The sequence below is a fragment of the Tachysurus vachellii genome, chromosome 10, assembly GCF_030014155.1.
Source record: "Tachysurus vachellii isolate PV-2020 chromosome 10, HZAU_Pvac_v1, whole genome shotgun sequence".
In the NCBI taxonomy this organism is placed as follows: domain Eukaryota; kingdom Metazoa; phylum Chordata; class Actinopteri; order Siluriformes; family Bagridae; genus Tachysurus; species Tachysurus vachellii.
Genome location: NC_083469.1, coordinates 21,025,293 through 21,041,031, shown reverse-complemented (window position 1 = coordinate 21,041,031; position 15,739 = coordinate 21,025,293). Strand labels below are relative to the sequence as shown.

The 15,739-nt window shown below is 41.2% G+C and overlaps 1 protein-coding gene across 1 annotated transcript in view; it reads left to right on the top strand.

Moving 5' to 3' along the window:
* eif2ak4 (eukaryotic translation initiation factor 2 alpha kinase 4) overlaps positions 1-15,739 on the top strand; it is a 64,586-nt gene that overhangs the window by 44,473 nt on the left and 4,374 nt on the right. Inside the window, exons 29-37 of the mRNA XM_060880260.1 lie at positions 3,398-3,532; positions 3,632-3,739; positions 3,844-3,972; positions 8,086-8,172; positions 8,673-8,782; positions 8,906-8,964; positions 11,716-11,819; positions 12,504-12,572; positions 15,303-15,347. Of these exons, the coding sequence (XP_060736243.1) occupies positions 3,398-3,532; positions 3,632-3,739; positions 3,844-3,972; positions 8,086-8,172; positions 8,673-8,782; positions 8,906-8,964; positions 11,716-11,819; positions 12,504-12,572; positions 15,303-15,347 (846 nt within the window). The remainder of the gene's footprint in view (positions 1-3,397; positions 3,533-3,631; positions 3,740-3,843; positions 3,973-8,085; positions 8,173-8,672; positions 8,783-8,905; positions 8,965-11,715; positions 11,820-12,503; positions 12,573-15,302; positions 15,348-15,739) is intronic.

Below are 15,739 nucleotides of genomic sequence, written 5' to 3'. Positions count from 1 at the left end.
CTGTGCTCGGATTGAATGAAAATCATCATTGTGTATCTGATTGTGTCAGCGTTCTGTGATAGGCTAGTCACAGCGCCCCTCCCCTACAGTGATAGGCTAGTCACAGCGCCCCTCCCCTACAGTGATAGGCTAGTCACAGCGCCCCTCCCCTACAGTGATAGGCTAGTCACAGCGCCCCTCCCCTACACACATACAGATGTATTGTGTTGCTGTGTCTCGCTCTGCTCACTCTCAGTCACACACAGAACAGCTCTCTGTCTCTCCCTCAGTCACTCGGGTTCGCGGGTCTTTTCCGTTAACGTTTAGGGTTTCTTCAGCTTTTTACTTCGGGTTGTAACGTTAATAATACGTACTTACTAACCAGTAGAGTTCTGGTAAACGTGGGTTCGTCCAGACGTGGTGCTTGCTTGGTAGAATGCGACTCGCATTGCGTCTCTGCCTGTCGGAGATTTTTTTTCTTTTTTAAACCTTCAGCTGTCTCTAACCAGTAACCAGACACTGGGTGTCTGACACGTTTTTGCTGTATTTCATAAAAACATAAAGGTAGTAAGCTAGTGTTATAAATATTACAAATTTATTATTACCGGTTAAAGCCCCGCCTACTTCCGGGTTATGCCCCACCCACTCCGAATACGGATACGGATACAGATAATTCATATGGTTAACAGATACGGATACAGATACAGATAATGCTGTACTCGCTCATATCTAATAAATACTGATTTCTAGCAGTTTATCCGAACGGTGCAGTAACGCTAGACGTCCAGCGAGTGTCAGTTCTATGGAGCTGATAGAAAACCTCTAATGACTCAGATAACCACTCTGTACAATTGTGGTAAGCAGAAAAGCATCTCGGAATGCACAACTCATCGAAATATAGGGCGGATGAACTACAACAACAGAAGCGCATGATGGGTTATACTTCAATTAACCAAGAACAGAAAGCTGAGGCTGCAGTGGGCACAGACTCACCAAAACCGGACAGAAAACTGTAGCCTTCTCTGCTGAGTCACACAGAGAGAAGGGTCAAAATTTGGCACCAACAGCATGAATTCATGAATCCAGTCTGCCTTGTGTCAACAGTTCAGGCTGATGGAGGTAGTGTAATGATGGTGGGAATGTTTTCTTGGGTTTTGAATGCCACAAACCATTTCACTATTGTTGCTGACCACGGGCATCTTTCCACAGTTACAGTTTACCATCTTATAATGGCTACTTTCAGCATGATGATGTACCTTGTCCCAAAGCAAAAGTCATCTTTATCTGGTTTATGGATTTGGCACGAGGATGGCTCCATGTGGACAGCCTGGAGTTACTTGGGACTGTTGTGGATAGCATAACTCTGAGACCATGGAACTGTTGCCGCAGTTGGTTTTGCACTCAGGTCTCCATCATTAGGGCCTGAGCACCGAATGGTGCGAAGCCCTATTGTTTTTCCTCGGGAGTATTATTTATTTATTTATTTATTTATTTTTCCCCACACATTGGCCACGTCCAATGTCCACGTCCCTTAACATGCTTGAAAACTCTTGAAATTTGGCACACACGTCAGAGTCGTACGACACTAGGATTGGGCAAAGGTTGGAATACGGGCGTGGCAGGGGGGGCTCTGTAGCGCCCCCTGTAATGCAAAAACAAACATTGGTGCACAGATCGGGCAATTATGTACGCACATGTACGAGAGTTGGTACGCATATAGATCTCATCGACCCGAACAACTTTCGCGCTCTAAACTATGAGCTCCGCCCAACAGGAAGTCGGCCATTTTGGATTGTTTTATAAGTGCATGCGGTGAACTTTTAAATACTCCTAGGGAATTCATGCGATTGACATCAAACGTTGTGAACATGATGCCGAGGCACTTGCTAAATTGCGAAGGGATTTTTGATATCTCGAACGGTGCTGCCATGGCGAGGCGACAAAGTTATGGCGAATTCAGAGAAACAGGAAGTGTCTAATATCTAAAGCAAAAAAATGTCTTATTGGGATGACATGCGGTGTGTATGTTCGGCCAAGGATTCCGATCGCATCGATGTGCCTATTGTGAATCTCGGACATAGCGCCACCAACAGGCACCAGGAAGTGTGTCAGTCACAACAGTTGCATGTGGTGAACTTTTAAATACTCCTCCTAGGGAATTCATGCGATTGACATCAAACGTGGTGAACATGATGCCGAGACATTGCACTTGCTAAATTGCGAAGGGATTTTTGATATCTCGAACGGTGCTGCCATGGCGAGGCGACAAAGTTATGGCGAATTCAGAGAAACAGAAAGTGTCTAATATCCAAAGCAAAAAATGTCTTATTGTGATGACACACGGTGTGTATGTTCGGCCAAGGATTCCGATCGCATCGATGTGCTTATTGTGAGTCCCGGGTATAGCGCCACCAACAGGCCCCAGGAAGTGTGTCAGTCACAAAGGTGGATTTTTTGTCAGCTGCATGCGGTAAACTTTTAAATACTCCTCCTAGGGGATTCATGCAATTGAGACCAGACTTGGCCACCATGACGCAGAGATATTGCAGATGCGAAATTGCGAACGGATTTTTGATATCTCAAACACTGTTGCCATGGCATCGTGTCAAATTTTACTTTTATTTCAGGCATATTTAAGGCTTTTGGCGTGCTTAGATTAACTTGACACATTAATTTGACACATTAATTTGACACATACATCACATTTGTCGGCTGTTAAGTGTGGACAAAAAGGTCAGACAAAGGTGTGTCTCTTAAGTGGCTCACTAGCGCCCCCATTTGTCTAAAATGTGGGGTTTCATTTACCTACAGTCCTCAAATGGGTCAGTAACAACATAAAATAGTCCACTGATATTTACCCACTTGATGCACTTGCCCACCGTGCATTGTTTTCTGGAAGGCACCGTATAGCGATGAAAAAACGTGCGAAGGCCCGTCATCGCTGCTTGCAGCTATATTTAAACATTTGATGTCTGTCAGGAAGGAATTTATTAAATCTTTAATGGATTCAGAAATGATGCTGATGCTAATACTTATTTGAGTACTTTTACTCAAAGCTCCTGTTAAATCAGTTCACTTGACTATATACAGTTGTAGAAACACGTTATTTAAAATCACATACCGTTGTCATCCACATGAGGATGGGATCCCTTTTTAATCTGTTTTTTTTTTTTTTCTACCTCATATTGTCTCTGAGTTTTTCCCTCGTCACCGCTGCCTCTGGCTTTCTCATTCTTGCCAATAATAACGGGGCAAAAAAAAAGACCGTAACCCATTATTGGTATAGTGTTCCTAATCAAGCGCTCTGGGATTGTAAATAATGCCTATATATGGCATGAGGACTTAACGGTTCCTACATTTTAATAAATAGAAGATTTACTGTTATACTAAGGAGGTGAACCTTTTTACTGGGTTACAGGTTGTGGTCAATCTGGGCCTTGTCTACAAGGTGCAACAGCACTCTGGGGTCGTCTTCCAGTTTGTGGCCTTTATTAAGAAACGCAAGCGCACTGTTCCTGATATAATAGCAGCCGGAGGACGTTATGATCATTTGGTAGGCCAAACATGCACAGACTACATAAATGACCTGTAATGAGTGCTGTCTCTCTTTAAAAACTACTTTTTAGAAGCTTGCTTTTGACTCCCCATTCAGATGCTGGAGTTTCTTGGACCAGCAGCCGCTGTTCCCGTGACCTCGGGATTTGGAGCGAGTATAGCTCTCGATAAAATTTGCACCGCCGTGGCAGCCATGGAAGAACCGGTGAGATTAGTGCATCCATTCCTCTGCCTGAGTTCTCTCGTCGGTTGTTCGCGATCGCGCCTGTCTCTGATTGGCCGTCTTGTCTCTTTTCTCTCTCTCCACAGCCTCCTGTAAGCGTGTGTGATGTGCTGGTGGTCCCTGTAGGCCATACGTCAATGAGCAGAGCAATTAATGTCATGCAGAAGCTCTGGACTGCTGGAGTGTCAGCTGATTTGGTTTACGACGTGTCACAGGTCAGGGGTTTGACATTTGACTTAGCGTTCAGGGAGGTGTAATATTCACACGCCTGCCTTGCTTTAGGATTGACAGTTTTATTAGTTGCATCTTATTATTCAGTTACTCAACTACAGCATATTCAATATTCACTACAATTATCTCTTTAGAAACTGTAATAAAGCTAAAACTGACTTTATAACTGTATGAATTTTCAGGGAAGACAAAAATTGCACGTCGCAATAGAATTTTGTGCTTATATCGTTAGATGCTCTTCATTATATAAGCGTGCAAGAAGAACGTGTTTTTATTACTGTTTAATATTTGAATATTATGAATTCAGGGGGATAATAATAGTGATATTTAATTATCGGTGAATGATTGATTATATGTTGACTGTGTGTGGTAGTGGGTTAGTACTAATAGTGTTGAGAATAGTAGTGTTCCATACTGTTGCCATGGCACTGTTAAATTCTGCATGTCCATAGCACTCCCTCATCAGTGCCAAGGAGCTTTGCCTCACCATTACACACCCAAATTACTCACACCCGTTCTCGCTCTCTAGTCCACTCTAGTACTCGCATTATCTCCCGGACATTTATTAACCAATAATTTATTATTGCTATCATATTCATTTTGTTTTCCATTATGGGTCTGCAGTTGCTATGTTGGCCTGCATTATTTTTTCCGCTGCTCATTTTACTAAGATTTTATTTATATGCTCTATTGTGTACCTTGGCAGACTCTTAACCTCAAATCACTCGATTTTTTTTTTTTTGGTCCCAACTCTTGAGTCCAAAATCAACACTTTCTAATTGTCTTTTTTTCCCCCTCCTGTTATAGTTTTCTTGACTGGAAAGGGATTATGTTCATCCAAAATATGACTGTGCTCTGAAGTAATAGTTCTGACACATATACAGTGAGATACTTGTATCATAACAGAGGTCGACATTAGCAGCAGGTTAATCATTAAAGAAAAGGGGGTGGATTTAATGACACTCCCAGGCTTGTCTACTGCTAGACTGTTCACATGAATCTCTCGCAAAATGCTACCACTTTTGAAATAGAGGGTTTTTTTTTTGTTTGTTTTGTTTTGTTTTTTTAATCTCGTTACCGCCCGCTCTCGGAGGAACTCTGACCAGGACGTCAGTCCTCCCCACAGCCCCTTGCAGAATATTTGACCAATCCTGCCAGGTTTATTTATATATTTATAATGGTAGAAACAAATTTTGTTAGAAATCAAATTAAAAATTTTTTTGCTGCATAATGGTGGTGGCAGGGGTTCTAGTATCTCCAGCTTCTAATGTCCAGCACATCCCACAAAAGCTCACTCAGACAGAGATCTTGAGAATTTAGAGGCCAGTGCACCACTCTTCCTCCGCTGACTTGTGCCCTTAGAGCATCCTGCCTCGTTTTTCCTACATCCAGCACAGAACTGTCTTTGCTAGATGAACAATATTTCCAACATCTTGACAGATGCCAGTGTAACAAGATAATCAGTGTTATTCACTTCACCTCTAAGTGGTTTTAACGTTATGGCTGATCTTAAACCCATGCACAACCGCTGAGGGTGATGGATGCAATATGGTGCTACATAGTATTAGTATTATGCCAGGATTTTTCCTTTAAAGATAATGTGAAACAGAAATGGTACAGTACTCTTTGGCAATGTGAACTTCCTTCGGAGCGGAGCAGTATATTTGGATGGGTGGGAGTTCAGAAACTGATTGGGTTATAAAAAGAGGGCATGTCTCTGCCAACGACCATCACAGGGACGTAGCCACAGAGGCCATGTAAAGATGGAAGAAAGTCTTTGCAGTTTAGTGGAAGCTTAAGGTAGAAAAAAAAACCTTTTTTTTACATAGTACAGATGAATTTAGACGAGAAACCATCTGACCAAAGGCATTTTGCCTTATGCTAAGCAGTGGATTTGACCTGCCAGGCTGCACAGACAGGTGACAGTGTGTGGTGGCATGAACAGAGCTGAGGTCTTGTTCAATTTAACCTTAAGGGAATGCTTTTAAATATCAAATCGGAAGAAATCCCCCTTCATTACAGCAGTTCTATTTTCTAAGAGGCTGAACGTTCACTACAGAGCTACGGCTGTTGGATGGTCACTGTGATTGTCTGGCTGTAGCTAAGGGTGCTGAGTGCAGCTCTGAGCCATGCTGCACAGAATGACGTCTGCACCACAGTCACTGGGCCAGACGCAGACGTCATACTGCAGGTGTGATCAGAATAAATCTGCCCCCAGACACATACATTGTATGCATGTGTGACGTACACACACACATGTTCACCAGAAAGCCGAGCACTGGACAGTGTAGAAATACAGGACTGACTCTCAGGACAAGGTAATTATGTCATTTAAATAAAGTATTCTATTTTAAAGAATGCAAGATGAGGACGTGAGTTAACTAAGATGAGGACGCGAGTTAACTAAGACGAGGACGCGAGTTAACTAAGACGAGGAGGCGAGTTAACTAAGACGAGGAGGCGAGTTAACTAAGACGAGGAGGCGAGTTAACTAAGACGAGTACGCGAGTTAACTAAGACGAGGAGGCGAGTTAACTAAGACGAGGAGGCGAGTTAACTAAGACGAGGAGGCGAGTTAACTAAGACGAGGAGGCGAGTTAACTAAGACGAGGAGGCGAGTTAACTAAGACGAGGAGGCGAGTTAACTAAGACGAGGAGGCGAGTTAACTAAGACGAGGAGGCGAGTTAACTAAGACGAGGAGGCGAGTTAACTAAGACGAGGAGGCGAGTTAAGTAAGACGAGGAGGCGAGTTAAGTAAGACGAGGAGGCGAGTTAAGTAAGACGAGGAGGCGAGTTAAGTAAGACGAGGAGGCGAGTTAAGTAAGACGAGGAGGCGAGTTAAGTAAGACGAGGACGCGAGTTAAGTAAGACGAGGACGCGAGTTAAGTAAGACGAGGACGCGAGTTAAGTAAGACGAGGACGCGAGTTAAGTAAGACGAGGACGCGAGTTAAGTAAGACGAGGACGCGAGTTAAATAATGTGAGTAAAATAATGAATGTGAGTTAAGTAAAGGACATAAGGTAAGTAAGTAAAGAATGAGTTAAGTAACTAAAGAGTATAAGTTAAGTATATAAGTATGTGAATTAAAAAAAGAATGATAAATAAGTAAAGTATGAGTTAAGTCAATGGTGTAATTAAAGTATGTAGGTTTACAATGTAAAGGATGGGAGTTAAGTAAGAAAAGGACACAAGTTAAGCAAGTAAAGTATACAGTATTAACTTGTATGAAGACCATAAAGTAAAATTTGGAATTTACAGAAATAAAGGATTGAATTTTAGAAAAAGAATAAGGATGTAAGAATATATGTAATATGTTTTGGTGTTCAGCTCTCCAGTGCAATCACTTCATGTACAGTAAAAACTAGATTTCAATGCAATTTGTGATGCAGATTTGGGATACAATTTCTTATCAGCCATATTAGCATTCATGACGTTATCATTGACTTATTGAGAAGCATATTTTAACCTCCATATAACGTTTGTTTATTTAAATCAACTTTTGAAAGTAAGAGCGTTGAATTGTCAGGCAGGTCGTCGCATCGATGTTTGAAGGCGAAGGTACGTCACGGTGAGTTACCTGTTCAGACCTGAATGTTATGATTGTCTATTTGATGCTTTTCCTACCCAAACATGGTACTGTTTGGTGCATGTCCATTTTTATGGAGCCAATTGGAAAGTGGGCCACACTTGTGGTCTTATCAGGCTCTCTTACATGTGTCCTTGCTGCTTGTCAGCTGAGTAACAACACCCCCCCATAGGACTTCCCGGTAGTGGCTCTTAACATGCTTGTGCACTGATATCCATCTGCCTTTTACAAGTGGATTCAAGGATCTTTTTGGAAGTGTAATAATTAAACACTACTTGAGATTCTACAAAGGAAACGGACCATAATGGACAAATAATTAAACAGACTCAAACTTTAAACAGACTCAAACTCACAAAGCAACATTGAGTCAGCACATATTCTTTCCCTGTAAATACCCAGTAACTGGGATGTTATCAGTATGTTGGTATGCGAGCGACAGGTTTAGATGCACTGCTGTTTCCTGTTTAGACCGACCGAGGAGAAATAATAAATATTCTCTCTGTGTTTCAGTCTCAGGAGGCTCTTCTGGATCACTGCAGGCTTGCAGGCATTACATTCATGGTCCTGGTATCTGATAAAGAGGGCACCTATGTAAAAGTAAGCTGCAAAAACATAGCATTTCTATCTATGTATTCTAAAAGCCATTTTCTAAGAGTACTAAGTGTGTGGCTGCCTGGCACAGTTGAATTCTGCCTGAATTCTGTCAAAGTTTAAAAAGAAGTGTGTAAATATTTTTTGTACACTAATCTTATTTAGGATATATTCCTAAATAAGATTTGGGGGGGGGGGTGTGTGATTGTGTGAGTGAATGAGAGTGTGTGTGTGTGCCCTGCGATGGGTTGGCACTCCGTCCAGGGTGTATCCTGCCTTGATGCCCGATGACGCCTGAGATAGGCACAGGCTCCCCGTGACCCGAGATAGTTCGGATAAGCGGTAGAAGATGAATGAATGAATGAAGCTAAAAGGGGGGAAATGAGGTCATGGATCACTGGTGAGCCACGGTATGCATGTAAGGGTTAAACGGTGCACTTATACTTCCAGAAACCTTTGTTATGGTTGGAATACAAACGTCACATTAAGCGTTTTCTGTGCTTTAGGTGAAGTCTTTCGAGAAGGACCGTCAGTCAGAAAAGAGGATTCCAGAGTCGGATTTAGTGGATCACATCATCCAAAAATGCCGGACCAAACTATCTGATGAGAGAAGTCGGTGAGTATCACTCCTCTGTGGCTTTGGGTTTTCCTCCATTTGTCTCAGGGTTTGGCAGCACAAAAGTAAACTAAGAAAACAAACACTCGTTTAACTTCAATGTTCTCTGCTGATTTCTCGCAGAGAGGTATCAGAGGGAGGGTCTCTCCAGAATCCTAAGGGATCACTTTTGTTAAACTCAGGTATCTACTTTCATATTTCTGTTGATCTTTGTTGTTGTTTTGCCTGTTAAGCTGGATGTGAGCTTAAATAGACCACACACAGCTAAACAAGTACTTCGTTTGAGGGTCATTTAACTTTTAGGGCAAAGGCAGCACCGTGTGTACGAATAGACTGTTTTTTTCTTCACTTCTTTATCCCCAAGTGATTAAAAATAAATACACTTTTACTCTCCTTATTACGTCTGTGAATGAATACACGCAAACGAAAGAAGGAATGAAGTAAAGATTGGGCGAATGAGGGAAATGAAGGCAGGTCGGAATGAAGGAGGGAATTAAGGAAATGCAGGAAGACAGCGTTGATTGAGAGAATGAATAAGTAAAGAAGAAGTACAGAAAGGAAGGATTGACTGGGGGATCGTACAGTGGTGCTTGAAAGATTTCTGCATAAATATGACTTAAAACGTCAATGGATTTTCATACATGAGCTTAAAGTAGACAAAGAGAACTTGATTAAACAAACAAGCCACAAATATTGTAACTTGGTCATTTCTTAATTGAAGAAAATAACCCTATATGAGTGGCAAAAGTATGTGGACCACTAGAATTAGCAGTTAATTCGAAGGCGAAATTAGAGTTTGGTGTTTTCAATCAATGGGATGAAGATCAAGCGGGTGCGAGCGCCCTATTTGATTTAAAGAACATGGATCTTTAGAAGTCAGAAGCGCACAACGGCACTATAAAGGGTCATTCTCAGAAAGAGTTCTCAGAAAGACTTGTTCGCCAAGCTGGAAAGGGTAAGAAAATCATCTCTAAAGAGTTTGGACTCCAATAATCCACAGTCGGACAGATTGCATACAGATGGAGGGGATTCTTACACAAGACGATTCTTACCCTTTCCTGGAGAAATTGTCTAAAAAAAAAAAAAAAGTAGACTTCAATTGCAAAGACGCGTAATCAGAACTCTGATCAGTAATGGTTTGCATGGCAGGGTTGCGAAGAGAAAACTACTACTCTCCAAAAAAAAAAAAAAAAACACCATTGCTGCCCATCTGTGGTTTGCTGATTATCTCACTGACAAGGGAGAAGTCTATTAATGAGACCAAAATAGAACTTTTTTTTCCTTTCTAGACGAGGAGGAGTTCCCATTTGAGTCTGGTTCCTCTCAAGGTTTCTTCCTCATGTCGTCTCAGGAGGTTTTTTCCTTGTTCATTTGGGATAGATATACTGTAAATAGAAATTTTAAACGTCGTCATTTTAATTCTGAATTTTTATATTTCTGTGAATCCGCATTGTCCATTGAATTCAATTTTTTTGGTTTAAATAAGAAGTGAAATCTTTGGGGAAAGGAGATCACTGCATTTCATCATAAGAACTTGAAACCAATCTGTGAAACACGGTGATGGTAGTGTTATGGATCGGGTATTACGGATTGGCCTGTTTTGCGCTATCTGGGTCCGGACGGCTTGCCGTCCATTGACGGAGCAGGAGAAAGCATAAACTCACAGCAGCATATAAAGTACACAGTCCTGAGCTTTATCCAACAGAAACATCATTGATGGATCTGAGGCAAGCAGATGATCTGAGGAAACCCAACATCCCAGAGTTGAAGCTATACTGAGTAATATATTCAGTATACTGAGTAATGAGCTCAAATTCCTTCAAGCCAGTGTGCAGGTCTGATCAACAGCTACCAGATACTAAAATCAAAGGTTCACATACTTTTGCCAATAACAGATCTGTAATAAATAAAGGAGCAACTATAATATTTTCCCATTGGTTTGAGTTGATCCTCTTTTTGTCAATGTTTAGGACGTATTTATACAAAAATATCCAAGATTCTAAAGAGTCCACAAACCTTCAAGCACCACTTTATGAAGGAAGGAAAAGAAATGAAAGAATAAAGATATCAATTAAGAAAGAAATTTTGAATGGAAAGATGGAGTTTATGATGCCTTTACCATGAGCTTGATCTCAAGAACAAGTGGTTGTATGGTTGTAGGGTTTATATAGAGCTACCATCATAACCAGTAGATAAACAGATTATGGTTGTAGGGTTTATATAGAGCTACCATCATAACCAGTAGATAAACAGATTATGGTTGTAGGGTTTATATAGAGCTACTATCATAACCAGTAGATAAACTGATTATGGCTGTAGGGTTTATATAGAGCTACCATCATAACCAGTAGATAAACTGATTATGGTTGTAGGGTTTATATAGAGCTACCATCATAACCAGTAGATAAACAGATTATGGTTGTAGGGTTTATATAGAGCTACCATCATAACCAATAGATAAACTGATTATGGCTGTGGGTTTATATAGAGCTACCATCATAACCAGTAGATAAACTGATTATGGTTGTAGGGTTTATATAGAGCTACCATCATAACCAGTAGATAAACAGATTATGGTTGTAGGGTTTATATAGAGCTACCATCATAACCAGTAGATAAACAGATTATGGTTGTAGGGTTTATATAGAGCTACCATCATAACCAGTAGATAAACTGATTATGGCTGTGGGTTTATATAGAGCTACCATCATAACCAGTAGATAAACTGATTACATTTTGGAATTGATCCCAACAGTCTCAAGGCCTCAGCAAGCTCAAAAGTCTGTAATAATGTTTAATAGCATCCTTGCTTCAAGTAGGGGTTTTTGTGTCATGCAAATTAGTAACAAGGTGGACTAGACTCAGCGGCATCCCTGACAGTGCCGCCGGCATCGAGGTGTACAAGTTTTTTAACAAAATGTTCCATGTGTCAGGGTTGTCCGAGCAGCACGGGGGAGGCGCAGCAATGAACATGAACGTGAACCTTGTTACGCCTGAGAAGGTTTCAGCTAGCACACGACGCCGTTACGAGACACAAGTAAGAAATTTCACCCGAATCTCAAGCCAACAAAACACCTTTTAGATTCTGACCGCATTCATGCCTAAATAAAAGCACTTCATCCACATACACCAACCGTTTTAATATTACTGAAATGATCCATCTTCTCCCAGCTCCTTCAGTGTCTTCTACTTAACCCATGCTCTAAATAGTAAACACTGCACTTAAAACTCCTTCTCTTCAAGTCCTCACACCACGCTTAGATCAAAACAAAGTGATAACCTTCTAGCTCTACAGCTCTTGCATGTCCAGAGGCTGTGAGAAACACCAGCTGCCTCTGCGGCAGAATTAGAGGGTAATTTGGCATAGCTGCATTCGGTAAGGGATTAGGGAGCATTACTGTAAGTGTCCTTTGTTGACAGTGTAATCAAAGTATTACTAAAACTTCTCCTGATGTGTGTTTAGAAGTCTTTGTGAATATCTCTCAACAGTGCTGTTTGACTTAGCTTTATCTCACCATGAAAATAGCCACTGATACTGACATTGACTTAAAAGAACAATAAACAATTAAAAAAATGAAAAGAGTTTCTCCTGAAGTGCGATGCGAGACAGACTGAAGTAAACACGCATTGCCGTTTGCTGTGTTTTTCTAGTGGAATTAAGTATTTATGTGTTTATTGTAATCAAGGGAGAAATGTTTCCTTTCTCTCTCCGCACTTCCAGATACAAACCAGACTGCAGAATCTTGGCAACAATTTACAGAACAGGAGTAACGACATCGAGGTGCTTGCTGTAAGTGAAGAGTTTTCTGGTTTTCTTTCTAATTTTTAACATTTGGGATTTTTATTTTTTTTTTGCATGAAAATAAGGTCAATCGCTATGTATGTATCTTAATATAATTATTGTTATTTAAGCTATTAAAAATTCATTCATTCATTCATCTTCTACCGCTTATCCGAACTACCTCGGGTCACGGGGAGCCTGTGCCATCTCAGATGTCATTGGGCATCAAGGCAGGATCCACCCTGGACGGAGTGCCAACCCATCGCAGGGCACACACACACTCTCATTCACTCACGAGGGAGAATTTTTTCCAGAGATGCCAATCAACCTACCATGCATGTCTTTGGACCGGGGGAGGAAACCGGAGTACCCGGAGGAAACCCCCGAGGCACGGGGAGAACATGCAAACTCCACACACACAAGGTGGAGGCGGGAATCGAACCCCCAACCCTGGAGGTGTGAGGCGAACGTGCTAACCACTAAGCCACCATGCCCCCCGCTATTAAAAATTAGTAATCCAAATGAGATCGTAATTTAATAATTGATCTGAAACTCAGATCTAGTTGAACAATCATTTTAAGGGTAATCCTTAAAACACTGTTTTAATCCGAAGACCAGCCTGTCCGATTACTTTGAGTGTTTGATTTCTTTTGCGTCAGGAATGTGTTGTGAAATTTGTTTTTGGTGAGAAACTTTGGTGCAGATGGAAGTCACAGGTTCAGCACTTAATATTCGCCAAGCATTCAGTCCGGATGCAGAGTCTTCTGTAAAATACCCAGGGAAAACTTTATTAAACCTTATGTCTTGTGTTTTTTTTTTTTTTTTTTTTTTCTCCCCCTAGACAAAGGTATTTAATATTGGTAACATAAAATGATGAGAAAAGGCATTATGTTTTTATTTTCAACCACAAAACTTTTGCTTTGTACCTTGTGCCTCATTTCCTCTCGGTATTCCAGTTTCCCTCAGTCCAAAGACATGTGGTTTAGGCTGAATTACATCTCTAAATTGTTTGGCGTGCGTGTATGTGCGCGTGAGTGCGAGCGAGATCGTTAGTGCGAGGGCGAGTGAATGCGAGTGCGATGGCTAGCGAGGGCGTGAGGGCATGCGAGCATGTTCATATGATGGATTGTCTCCCAGTGACCATGTGTGGCTGCGTGAGTTCATTCATATAAACACTGCATTTGAAATAAGGGTAGCAAAGGGGCAAAATTGCAAAGGGCAGTTTTAAAAGCCTCTTTAAATCAACCACTGGAGTCTTGCTAAGTTAAGTTTCTAATCATAACTGCTCTTTAAACAAACTCTTTCCATCAAGATCTAAATTACAAGTATATTTTGATTGATTATGGTTTTATGGCCAATTTCATTTGAAGTATTCACGTTTTCAAAGCCTACACTTTACATCGTCTACATTGTTCAGACATTGCAGCATTAGCACACATGATAATTAACATTCAACTCAGGATCGCAACTTGTAGCCCAGCCTCGAACCGAAAATACCTCTTTAAAGTAAAATTCCTGTTCATTACCGATCACGAGTAGTACTTACTTTTAAATGCGTATATAGGGTGTATATTGTCGCTGTCGGGCGGAAACCTCGTATGTCCAAATTTGGTCAATTTCATATTTTTTCACATATCGATGCTATTGGTCAGTCCCCACGTGGGTCTGTTATTTTTACAAGTTATTAACCAATCTAAAGTCTTGAAAATAGCTTGAGCGCAAATCTCATAACTCCATTGGACACTTCAACTGTCCACCTCTTCCTCACTCCGAGGGAGAGCTTCGCGGCATATTTCTCCTTAATAAGAGTCGCAACGAATCAACACGTCTTCTGAGGTAAATGTCTTCAAAACACTGGGCTCAAAGAAAAAAAAATCTTGACCCCCGCTAGTTCTGGTGCTCGTCTGAGGACAGGAATTTAGCGCAAGACAATCCACTGCAACGCGGACTAAACCCTGTGCACTGCAGATAAGGTACGGCGTTTTTTTAATTTCCTGAAAAATAACGGTTTTGGAGATACGAGGATTCCGCCCGACAGCGACGATATATACAAGTAATTGCAATAAACATAGATATATTTTTGCTTGTTAAATCTATAACCCTGACTGTACTGATGATGAGGAAAATATACATCATTCATCACAGTCCGAGTAGCTTGTTGCTTCATGGAGAACACGGAGACGTCCATTTTATATATAGACCGGTCCAAGATAAAAAGTGTTGTCATTCTTTGAATTATCACTGATAAATATGCCATCTACACTAGATAAGTAAAGGTCAGATCAGTGAAAGGTGGAGGAGGACGTCTCATGGTTTGGGGGATGTTTTCTAGAGCAGGAAGTTAAAATTGGCATGTCCCCTGACACAAAGGGTTAGGGTTAGGTAAGGTTATAACAATAACAATGCAGCACCAAAACAGAAAACACTTTGTCCTACTCACTCGTATTAATTTTCTGAGTGACCTGAGATTTCAGTAGCGTGCAGCATTATCGCACCATTCGTCCGTTAGTCTGCGTGCAGCACAAGATTATGTTTGTGTTACCTGCTCTGTACAGTAACTATTCCAATACATTTTGCAAGCATCGAGCGATCGAAGAGATACTAAGACACTTTGGGAACTTCCTGTGAACTGGTACAGTGTGTTTGTATGCTGATAATGCATTGTGGTGTTTACAAAGCACATCCTGGATAAGACTCCATTGTATCTGCAAATGTAACACCGTTTCCCTTTACTCCTAGGTGGACTTGCCTAAGGAAACTCTCATCAACTTCCTGTCTCTGGAGGTTTGTATCTGCTAGCCATTATAATGAGCTGTTGCAAGTAAATAAATGAATTCCAGGAGAACCGAGTGGGAGGGTGGGAAAGGCTTCGGTGGCACATAAACAGGAAAATGGAGGGGATCCTGTCTGGTACGCAGAGTCTATAGGAAACCTGTCTTGGAGGTGTCTGCATTCTTGCTGCGAGGGAAACCCCTGGGCTTTAGCTGCTTTTCCATTTCATTCTCAGCACTGACTGGGCCACTTGACTTGAGGAGAAGGAAAAAGAAGGAGTTTGTCTAGCTGCCAAAATTGGGTGGTGAAAAAGAATCTCCCGGTCTTTGTTTGAATAAGAAAAAAAAAAAAGAGTAGAGCTTATGTGGTTTCAAGAAATATAAGTCCAGATGAGAAACGTAGTT